At 41.9% G+C, this 11,961-nt stretch overlaps 2 protein-coding genes across 4 annotated transcripts in view; both read left to right on the top strand.

The window, feature by feature from the left end:
• Positions 1-197: 197 nt before the first annotated feature.
• Positions 198-7,340, top strand: LOC306708377 (uncharacterized protein; the record flags this gene model as incomplete). Its single annotated transcript, XM_079176209.1, has 11 exons — positions 198-278; positions 1,090-1,203; positions 2,076-2,235; positions 2,347-2,539; positions 3,046-3,117; positions 3,383-5,237; positions 5,344-5,436; positions 5,756-5,860; positions 6,440-6,596; positions 7,011-7,203; positions 7,323-7,340. Exons 2-11 carry the CDS (start codon positions 1,095-1,097, stop codon positions 7,338-7,340), a joined length of 2,955 nt encoding a protein of 984 aa, XP_079032335.1. The 5' UTR covers positions 198-278; positions 1,090-1,094.
• The window catches only part of LOC306708631 (uncharacterized protein), a 28,940-nt gene continuing 24,134 nt past the window's right edge, over positions 7,156-11,961 (top strand). For all 3 annotated transcript variants that reach the window (XM_079176505.1, XM_079176504.1, XM_079176503.1), the window contains exons 1-5: positions 7,156-7,203; positions 7,660-7,731; positions 8,252-10,043; positions 10,170-10,250; positions 11,319-11,792. In XM_079176505.1, the coding sequence (XP_079032631.1) occupies positions 7,729-7,731; positions 8,252-10,043; positions 10,170-10,250; positions 11,319-11,792 (2,350 nt within the window). In that variant the 5' untranslated portion in view covers positions 7,156-7,203; positions 7,660-7,728. The remainder of the gene's footprint in view (positions 7,204-7,659; positions 7,732-8,251; positions 10,044-10,169; positions 10,251-11,318; positions 11,793-11,961) is intronic.

Below are 11,961 nucleotides of genomic sequence, written 5' to 3'. Positions count from 1 at the left end.
CTCATAAACCACACAGGCAAGTATATTCCTGTGTTTGGCTGTCCTCCCGCACGTTTATGATTCTGCTGCTGGTAGAGACATTGGCGGCCGCCGATTGGCTGCTTCTAGAGTCACTCGGTGGTGTTACGATCAGTGATTGGCTGGAGTTACCGTCGCGCGACGTAGATATCGCAGCATTGCCGTCACTCTGGAAAGAAGACAGAAGAAAAACATGGCTGCCACTCTGCTAGCTACATCTGCACCCCTTCTTGATTCTATTTTGGGACGTTAAACCCAAGGTAAACACGTTTAATTGATATATCTATTGGAAGTACATGTATTTAAGTCAAAAGCAGTTGGCAAAGTACTGGCAAACCACTGCTAGCCTACTCACCACTTGCTAGTTAGTGTTAGCATGCTAGAAAGGCATGTGCACACTAGAAAGTAAACAGTCAGATACAACTTTATCTTAACAACTGGTTTAATAGAAAGCCAACATAGCCAGGTAGCTAGCTTTTCTTTTCTTTAATCATAGTTGCAACACTAGCTTCTTTAAGCCTACATGAAGTTTCTAAGTGCACCCAGCCTGCCTTATATTATTGTATTGGCAACCAATGCAGATAGGAAATATTTTATATATTATATATTTATATGTCTTTCCTGACAATAGAGAGGAACATTTGTCTTCATTTCTGTTCGTACCAGTCTTTAACAAACAAGGTTGCCCCTGTTATTGTAATAAGGAAAGGGCTATAATCTGGACATTCTATTGATATTAAACAGGAAAATAAGAGTTGTATACATGTCAGGTGTGGCAGCACGAAAAAAGGACATAAATGGAAATAAATGTAGTGAGCTTTTGCACAGGCTGCCTCAGCAATGTACTTTAATCTTATTTTGTAGTTTAAAAGCTAAGTTTAAAAGTTTAAGCCAAGCTGTATTACTCAAACTGTACTTGCATCACAGACATGTTTAGTTATTTTTGTTTCATATAAACAAACCTTGTAGTGCCAAGGTGTCTGTCTTTCTGCTACATATTTACATAGAACAGTGTGCTCAGCAGAACTAATATCACCCAAACTAATTTAGTATCTTTGGGAAATGTTCCAGCTGTCATGGACAAGCAGAGGAGGCAACTGACTCCAGAGCAAGATGCCCTGGAGCACATACTTGCTTGTAGAGACAAACCCTTCCTGGAGGAAAGGTTTATCGACTCCTTTAAAGGTAGGTACATTTGTGACGGAAGGTAATGAAGGGATATCTGGTATTACTTAACATTTCAGCAGTGCTTTGGAGCCTTTTCTCTGATATGAAGATGCAAACGATTCAAAAAGCCATTACCTGGTTTGTTAGAGGGAAAATTTGGAGTGAAATAAGAGCCTTCCAGCAACGATGTACCAAGCTAAACTTAGTGTTTAATGCTAAAGTTATTAAATGTTATATTTACTAGGAATGAGACATGCACTGGTATTCATAGACTATTGTCAAATTAAATGTATATTCCTCACTTTGAATTGTTAATAGGTATATTACTGTTCTTTAAGACTTAAAAGTAAGACGTTCTGGGAAAATGTACAATAATCCAGTTTAGAGTTAAACAAGGCAGACTGAGGGAAACATTTAAATTGTTTATTTGGTAAATGGACTGTGCTTGTATAGTGCTTTTCTAGTCTTCCGAGTGCCAAAAGGATATTTGTCTACCAATATATTTACTTATTGGGATTTGGTGAGAATAAAACAATGATCATGGTACATGGCAGCAGTAGAATGGAATGGAATCCAGTCAGCCCTGTCATTATATTTCCATCTAGATATGTGTGTGTTTTCTTTGCTCTGTAGCTGTATTTGGAAGGATGTATTTTTTTATTTTTTTTATGTAGCCTATGTGATGATTTGGAAGCTTTGTATTACTAATTTTGTCTCCCTGGAAAGACGACCACAATGGAAACAATTTATCCTTGAACTTTATTGTGCTATCCTCGATTTTTCAAGATGTGTTATATATATTTTTGATATGTAATAAATAAAATGAACACGATAGTTTTGCTAATTGGTCATCACACATGAATGTTTTCCTGTTAATCTTTGTTTTCTAGGGAGAGGATTGTTCACCCACAAGGCCATTGAACCATCCACATTTGTTGTTGAATATCGGGGGAACATCTTTTCTCATAAAGACACAAAACCTACAAAGAAATGTGGTTATACTCTAAACAATTATTTGTTTGAGTTTGCATGGGAAGGAGCATGGTGGTGGTAAGTTTTGTCAGAAAGAGATCTGATTAACACGTTTTACAGGAAAACAACATGGTTAAGTACAGTCATTTTAGGGGGGGTTAAGTGTCATCAAGAGTGTTTTGTTTGCAGCATTGATGCCTCAAAAGAAGACCGGGCCCTTGGACGACGCGTGAATGACGATCACATAAGTCCCAACTGTGAAATGAAGACAATGGTCTATGAGGGAGAACCACACTTGTGCCTGTTTGCAGCGACAGAAATATCTCCAGGCGAGGAGATAACTTACAACTACGGGGACTCCTCTTACCCGTGGCGATCAGGGGTAAGTAGGCGTGAAAGAAGGAGCCTTGCTTTTGATTTTGGTATTTGAATTACAGTCACTTGCCTTTTATTAGATACACCTAGCTAAAACTAATGCAGTCGCACAATCCTGCAACAAGTCCTCCCTTTTAATAAGGTTATAATGTTCTGTTTTTGTTAAAACTCTTTTAGAGAGAGCCTGCACTCATTCATATAAATGGGGTGGACAAATATAATACAAAAGAAATGCAATAACAGTTTATTTTGGAAAGAAGCAGGATAAAATAAGATTTCATTATAATGAACACAATTTTTAAAATGGGAAAAAATCTGATTCTTAACACATTTTTATTATATATGTTTTCAGTATTTATTCATGTGACAATCTAGTTATTATTTATTGGGTGTTGAACTTCTCGCCAACAAAGTACATTTTAATTAAGGCAATACTCAAAGTGATTCAGATTTGCAGTTTGCTATGCAGAAAAATCCAAGTCTCACTTTTTTTGTTGCATTTGACATTTACAGGCGTCCTTTGATGGATCCAGTACTTCATACTCCGACTTTTATGCTACTTCATCAACACCAAGGACTGTAAGGGTATGTAAAAGATTATATATATTGATTATGTCTGCTGTGTTAGCAGCATATGCACACTCCTCACATTCGTCACAAACGTCCACTTAGACTCCAGGGAAGACTGATTAGATTTTGGAGGACAAAGGTCACTGTGACCTGATGACACACGTTTTTGGAATTCATATGCTTATTATGACACAAATTTCTAATAGGATGAAATGATAAAGTGATGAGATTTTGGACAGACATGAATGTATATTGCATCATGTTTGTATTGTATTTTCAGCATGATGACGACAAAGAACTACCTGACAGCGGACAAAGACATGGCAATGGCGGTTTTGCCGACATCAACAGTCAAATGGATTTCAGGGACAATTCAACTTTTGCAGATTTAGACTCTTCTAAAGAGATGTCGGGGACCTTTATGCTGCAACCAGACGATGCCTCATACACCCAGCAGGGAGGCAAGGCTGCTTCAGGCTCCAGACCCAGCAAGGCTACACCAAACCCCAAAGGCACTTCTCGCACCACTAGAAGTTATTGTTACATTTGCGGGAAAGGTGTTATTAAATTTTCTCGTCATCTTTTAAGGCATGCTGATCAAGAGCCTGGTATCGCTGAAGCCTTGGCATTACCCAGAACCTCCAAGGAACGAAGAAGGTTCCTTGTCAAATTGCGTAACAGGGGAAATTACCAACATAATCAAGACGTGTTGAAGAACAACAGCGGAGAGTTAAAACTGAAGAGGCGACCAAAAACCACGGAGATCAGTACTAAAACACATGTGCACTGTCTACATTGTAACGGCATGTTTGGACGTAAGGAGATGTGGAGGCATGTGGCCAGATGTCCTTATAAGACAACGTCGAACCCTGCAACAGGCGGAAAGATAAAAGTCTTAAGCGAGATCGCTCTTGCAGATTCCCCATTCTCCGGAAAACTTCCAGCTGGCGTGTGCAAGATGCTCTTAAATATGAAACAAGATGATATTGCATCCGCGGTCCAAAAGGACTTCCTTCTAATGCAGCTGGCGGTGTACCTATGCGATAAGTATGAAAATCATCCAAGCAAACATGAATACATCAGACAGAGGCTGCGGGAAATGGGAAGGCTTTTGTTAGCACTGCACAAAAAGTTGATCTTTAGCGTCAAAGATGCTATCAGACCCAAAAACTTCTACAAAGTGGTTGAGGCAGTCAAAGACGTCACTGGTTTCGATGAAAAGAAGCAGAGCTACAACAAACCAAGTCTGGCTTTGAGATTGGGACATTCACTGAAGAAAATGTGCGAAATTGTCCTCACCGGAGTTGACGTCAGTGACACGATGATGAGGGGCTCGAAGACGTTCGTGAAACTGTGTCAGAGAGAATGGTCTCAGCTCGTCTCCCACACAGCCCTCGCTTCGCTGAGTGGACGGAAAGTAAGCAAACCGTCCACCATACCTTTCACACGTGATGTGCAGGCGTTCTACAGGTACCTAGAAACAACATCAGCTTCTGCCATCGAAGGCCTGGAGAAGCATGAAAACCCACAGGTCTACAATGACCTTTGCAGAGTGACTCTTGCACAAGCGTCTGTCTTAAGCAAATGCGCACCTGCGGTTTCAAAAATGACACTCAAGACATTCCAGCAGAGAGACGACTCCACCCAAGTGTTGTCCAAGCACTTCATCAGGATAAATATTCAGAGCAGGTCTGGCCAAAACGTCGCTGTCTTGCTGACCTCCGAACTTGTCGCCGCAACAACTCTTCTCGTGAGCAAGAGGAAAGCGTGCGGCGTACACAAAAAGAACCCTTTCTTGTTCGCAAAGCCAAATTCTTCTCCCACGAGCCTCTTCCACGGAGCAAATTGCATCAGGGCCTTTTCTGGTCTGTGTGGCGCAAAGAACCCAGAGCATTTCAGGTCGGTGCATCTCCGCAAGCACATCGCAAGAGTCTTCCAGATTCTCAACCTGGAGAACGACGAGCTAGATCACCTGGCTAAACTGTTGGGCCACGACATCCGGGCTGACAGGGACTATTATCGGCTGCCGGAGGCAGCTGTGGAACTTGCAAAAATATCGAAACTTCTCCTGGCAATGGAAAAGGGCTCCCTTGAAAAATTCAAAGGAAACTCTCTAGAGGAAATTGAGATTGAGGGTACGTGTCCAGTGTACTACACGTGTCTGACCGGCCAGTCCTTGTTTAGTAGAGACAAATCTCTTCCTAGACTACAAATGAACGCTTTATCTGTCTTTTCTTCCAGATGAATTGGAGCCAGATGTGGAGCAGGGCAACCCTGAAAACCGCGATGCTGAGGTGGACAATGAAGAATCGGATCCTTTACTTCCGCAGAGCGGTATGTTATATGTAATATTCATATTTTTATTTAGAAAACCTTTCTTTGCAGAGGTGGGGTTAATTACTCAAATTAAATGACATTAATCATCAAGAGTCATGATGAGACGATACAAGTGCAATGAATAATTTGTAGTGCAAGTTAGAAACCATAATTACCTTCTTGTGGAAACTGACTAGACTAAACTGGTTGGTTCAACACAGGTTGAACAAAGTCTTCAGTTTTTTCAAGATAAAAACAGGGTTTGTGTATGATACCAATGTTAGTCTTGTTTATGCTTTTCATTTTTACAATATCTTTTTTTTAATAACTTTTCCAGAGGATGCGGAACAACAACTGACTCCTGAGCAAGATGCTGTGGAGCACATAACGGCTTGCCGAGACAAACCCTTCCTGGAGGAAAGGTTTATAGACCCCTTTAAAGGTCTGTCTCCTTGATTCTCTGTTACTTAACCCTTTATAGAAACAGGGAGTCTCAGTATGTTTACATGGACGTTAATAACCAAATGTATAAATCAAAATCAAAAGCACCTCACTTCTTGAGGGGCAAATTGAGGTCCGGCCACACAGCTGTTGGCGATCCAAAGAGGTTCCAATGGCGATGAGATGTTATTGTCAGCTCTTTAGGCAAACAAAGCTGAGAAGAAGTTGCAGTTAAGTTGTCAAGTGATTGTAAATGTACGGTGTTGTGTTATAATAATTCTTCCTGTCGCACTCATCTCTGGTTTGTTTTTGTAAACATCAGCGCCTGTGCAAATGTATTGCATTAATCAGCAACCGGGTGACTAGTACTTGTCATGTAAACGGGGATATGAATAACCCGATTTCTCTGTGCTCATGTAAACATCACGTAGTCATCATATAATGATCATAACCAGGATAACGCCCATAAACGGGTTATTTATGTCCATGCAAACACAGGGGGACATGTGCACGAGATCAAGAGCTGACAGTGGGATGGTCGGTCAATAATTGTACCGTGTTTTTATTCTTACTCTTATAGGGAGAGGTGTGTTTACCCATGAATCCATTGAAGCGTCCACCTTTGTTGTTGAGTACCAGGGGAACATCTGCTCGCTCAAAGAAACCAGGAAAAAGAAGTCTGGCGATACTCTGAACAATTATTTGTTTGACTTCTCGTGGAATGGAACAAGCTGGCGGTGAGTTTGTTGCTGCTTTGAATTGTTTTTAAATGGCCTATACTGACTTTTGGTAGAAGGAAAACTTTACAGTAAGCTTGATAAGATTTATTTCGCCAAGTCAAACTTTTCACCACCCTCCTCCATGCATGCTGCATGAATGTCTTGTGTGAGTGTGTCTGCAGTAAATTGACCGGATATTTTAACGCCATTTTACTGTAAAGAGTGTGAATTCAGAGAATGTAGAATCTCAAAGGAAGTCAAATGCTTTTTTCCCTATACAATTGAGTCGTTTGAGTACAGCAGGTGTCTGTTGCCATGCCTCGACAGAATTGCAAACTATCTAACCTTCTGTCACCACCGTCTCAGTCAGAGTGATAAAACAGATATTTGAAGAGTGGTTGAAGTTTCATTTGAAAGTGTTTTTGTCTGCAGCGTTGATGCTGCAAACGATGACGGGACCCTTGGACGACTCGTGAATGATAATCACATAAATCCCAACTGTGAGATGAAGAAAATCATCTTTGAGGGAAATCCACACTTGTGCCTGTTTGCAGTGACAGAAATATCTCCAGGCGAGGAGATAACTTACAACTACGGGGTCTCCTCTTACCCGTGGCGCTCAGGGGTAGGGCTTGCATTTTCTTTTATATTTTAGAATATGTGCTTTTTTGTCTATTATATCATTAATTATTCAACTATTGCAGACATGTCTACAAATGTTTTAAATGTTCCAATACATCATAGGCTCTCAACCTTTTCTAGGAGGATGACTTTCCCAAACAATTGAGAGAAAAATAAAATGGTGGAAACAATAAACTGGGATGTAAATATGTGTTATGCATCTGTCGGCTGTAATGACCAGTATATAATATAATGCGCTTTGCCAATGTAGGATCTATAATAGAACTCGACTAGATTGTATAGGTGTACCTAACAAACTGGTACGATGGAGCAAATAACGTTTCTTGCCAGTGCAGGGCGTAGTAGTGCAGACAACTTGCAGTACTCTGTGCAGGAAAAACATCATGTGAGGTTTTTTATATATTTTCTCATGACTTTTCCGTCTCCTTAACATTTACAGGAATGCAGTGAGGAACTGAATGCATCACAAGGAGACCTGAATGCAGCTGCATCTTCACCAGAGCATGAAATGGTGGGTGTTTAATGTGTTTACCTCATTAAACACTGGGTGGATGTGGCCTTACAGGGTTAGGCATGACTGTTGAGAGGAAGAACTGTACCCTTTATGACGTCACTGGTGTCTCATTATAGCTGCGGTAAATATTTTTTCAGGGCTGCAACAAGCAATTATTTTCGTTATGGATTTGATTTGCCAATCTCAACCAACTGTTTGTGATTGGGTGCTCCTGTTTGCTTTCTGCACGTTTTCAATGCCGGTGAAGATTGTTGATAGGCTTTTGCTGATTAGCGATTGGATCATTTATCAACGTTTTTTTTTCTTATGCTGATATTAACTAACTTACTATCAGAACACGGATGTTAATTACTAGAATCGACACACTTGGAGATGTTTCTGGTGGGGCGGCATTTCCGCAAGCTTAGACAATGTCTAGAGTTAGAATGTGTATGGCCTACGTGGGAAGTGTACTAGATAAGCATTGCTTTGTGTTTGATTCTATAAAGTGAGTAAGACTCCTGGTCCATAATTGCAGGTTGATGATGAAGACTACATACCTTCCATGAGCGACAACGATGGGCTGAGCTTTGAGCAACAACCCATCGACGGCTCGTGCATCCAGCAGGAGGACGAGTCTGACTACAGCTCTGATGATTCACCATCTGATGAAGAGTTCAAAGACCCCTCCATCACCAACAAAAACTACTGTTACGTTTGTGGGGTCGCTAAGTCTAAAATTTCCCGTCACCTTTATACCCATAGAAAGGACGAGCCTGATATAGCTGCGGTGTTGAAGCTACGCAAGAACTCTAAAGAGCGAAAAGAGCTGCAAGAGATCTTACGGAACAGGGGAAATTACATGCACAATCAAGAGGTTTTGAAGACTCGCTGCGGAGAACTTAAAGTGAGAAGAAAAAGCTCAAACATGCTCATCAATTCGAACACATTTGCATCTTGTGTATATTGTAAAAACATGTACGTACGTAAGGAAATGTGGCGACACATGCAGAGGTGTCCTGCAAAGAAGCGCTACAAACATCAATCAGTGAAGATTAAACCCTTAAATCTGGTTGATGCTGTGGAGTCAACAGACTCCCAAAACCTCTCGCCACATGTGAGGAAAATTTTAAACACAATGAGGACAGATGAGATTTCATCCGAGGTCTTCAATGATTCCTTTTTACTGCAGCTGGCACAGTGTTTGTACTCCTCCAGGAAGGATAGAAAATCACGCAGAATTAAACACATCAAACACAAGGTGAGACAAATGGGACGGCTCCTGTTGACGTTAAAGCAAAAGTCGATATGTAGCTTTGAAGACGCTGTGAAACCCCAGAACTTCAGCAAACTTGTCGAAGCCGTGAGAGAGCTCTCTGGCTTCAACGAGGAGACGAATTTCTATGAGAAACCAAGCTTCATCAGGAATTTGGGGACTTCGCTCAAGAAAATTGGCGACATCAACTTTGCCAGAGCTTGGAAAGGGCACGCCGGCAGCAGGACGATAGATGAAGCGGATGCATTCATGAAGTTGTGCGAGCAAGAATGGTGCCTTGTCTTTCCGGCCGTATCGAAAGACAGCACGCCAACCCTACCGTTCATCCACGATGTGCAGCTTTTCAATCGGTGCATGGAGAAGACCGCAGCTTCTGCAGTAGAAAGCCTGACGTTGTACCAAAGCCCTCCGGTCTACACTGCGCTTCTCCGGGTCACCGTTGCGCAAGTGTCCATCTTGAACAAAAACATGGCCCAAGTCTCACAAGCAACGGTCAAGTCGTTCAAGGAGCGGGAAGAGGCCGAGCTTCACGGGGACGCAGCCGTAGACCAGCCTCAGTTCGAGCAAATCCTGTCCAACACCACAGTGAAGATCAAAGTCATGAGCGACGGAGGCCAAAAGGTTTCCGTTATGTTGACCCCTAAACTGCTCGCTGCCATAACGCTGCTCGTGAACAAGAGAGAAGCATGCGGCATGCATGAAAACAACCCCTTCTTATTCGGGATCCCGGATGCCCCGTGCACGAGCTTCTTCTACGGACAGCGGTGCACCATCACTTTTATAGCTCGTTGCAGCGCGAAGAACAAGGCGATCCTGCGCTCGCCGGTTTTCCACAAGCACATTGCAAGAGTCTTCCAGATTCTTGGGCTCACGAGCGACGAGCTCGATCAGCTAGCCAAGCTGTTGGGGCGGGACATTCCGACCGACAGGGAATATTATCAGACGCTGGAGGCGGCTGGTGACATCGCAAGACTCTCAGAGCTGCTGTCGGCGCTGGAGAACGGATCTCTCGAAAGATTCGAAGGGAAATCTTTCAAGGAAATTCAGATTCCAGGTGAGTGTCCAGTTTTTTTTTATATTATTCAAGTTTTTGTGATGTCGTCTTTGAATTGATTGAAACCATATCACCATGTCCTATCGTTGCCGTGACTCTTTCCATATCTTGCTTTCCTTTTTGAAGATGAATTGGAGCCGGATGTTCAGCAGCACAACCCTGAAAACAGGGACGCTGAGGAATCAGAAAGTTCTCATCTGATGAGCAGTATGTAGTAGACGCACTCTCCATCTACACAATGATCTGTGTTATAGTCGTCTTTCAGAGAAGTTTTCCATGCAGACATTTTCAGTGGCATTGAAGCTGGTAACGCGCGTTACTACATTTTCTTCCACTGGCACAAGATTACCCTCCATGACCAGCTGCAGTTTGAACTGTGAGAGGTTAAATACATCTAAATCTAAACGAGGTATTCTGATGCTTTATCTTAGTTTTCTGACTTTCAAAAAATGAATTTTGATACAGATTAAGCATGAACGATGGGTTTGGTTTCATCTACTCTTAAAATCCATGTAATTGCGCTCCCCACAGCAATGAGAAAGATTCACCATAAAATAAGCACCACCGACATTTGTTTTTCAACAGTGTTTTGGAGTGCATTTTCCACTAATGTACAATTATTATGCCATATACAAGGACTAGTGTTATCTCTATGAACTTGACACTAATGCTATGTTCACACTGCAAGCAACAAAAGCAACAAAAATGGCCAAGTGTGGCGAGTTATATTTCCACTGAGTTGCCATTGAAATGTTGCTCAAGCGCTCGTTTAATGTAATTAAATAGATCTGGGAACTTGCTAACGGCATTTTTTTTTTAATGAGAGCAGGATCGATCAAAATCATATGATTGGTTGATGTGTCGCTCGTTGAGTAACATAATTTATTCATCTTAATTCATTTAATTTAATCAATAAATTTGACTCAAGAATGAGAGTCATGAACAAAGGAGATGGAATACAACAAAGATTTTTTTATGCCACAAAAAAAGAACATGTCAAGGCCATGACATGTAGATCATTTAACAAAAATACTTTGCTGTGTCTTGAACACTTATATTCTGAGCCATGTTCAACTTACTGAGGAAGTCAAACTCATCCTCCACCTGGTGAACAGTGACAAAGAGTTCAAAAATGTGTTTATGGATTTAATAGAACCAAATGGAGAGGAAAGTGTCTGACTTTTCTCTGGCTGAATGGAAATGCAGTGATAATAAATATATAATGAGAGCTTTGATACTCTTCTCATATGGCTGTACCTGTTGCTCCTCCCTTAGCAAAAGGCTCCTTTTCGGGGAAACGTCGCAGAGGACGGAAAAAGAGGCAGGAGAGTGAAATCAAGACATCTGAGCTGAATGACGATGAGAAAAATGAAGAAGTGAACACAGAGAGGGACGACGGGTCAGAGGAAATGCCTCCGAGCTGTGCTGTCAACACACCCGAGGGAACGGTGACTCGTGGCAACGAGGACGCTACAAACATTTCCTTCAGTGACGGCGATGACGACATGAATGTGGACTTTGACATGGACGTGGACACAGATGAGGACATTGTCAGAAACCAGGAGAATGGTGAAGATGGTGACAGAAGCAGCTCACCAGAGACGCCTTTGACACCAGATGTGACAAAGCGGGACAACGACAGCAGTGATGCTAAGAAGAAGAAGAAGCGCCCCAGTGTTTCAGGCCTAGAGGAGACCATGGACCTCGACACAGCGAACAATATGGAGAAAGAAGACCGAAAGAAAGGAGGTGAGCAAAATGAATGGATAGATGTGGATAGCAGGAGTTACTCTGACTGCTCAGATACAGGTCAAATGTATCTAGTGGCACGAGAGGAAAGTCGGGATCCCCAAAGTCATCTGGGAAACACGAATATCAGCAGTTTTTGTGCCAATCCACCAAGAATATGTCAAATTCG

This window comes from Pholis gunnellus, assembly GCF_910591455.1.
Source record: "Pholis gunnellus genome assembly, chromosome: 16".
NCBI lineage: Eukaryota > Metazoa > Chordata > Actinopteri > Perciformes > Pholidae > Pholis > Pholis gunnellus.
The sequence above is the reverse complement of the archived record's forward strand: the minus strand, read 5'-3'. Positions and strand labels throughout refer to the sequence as shown.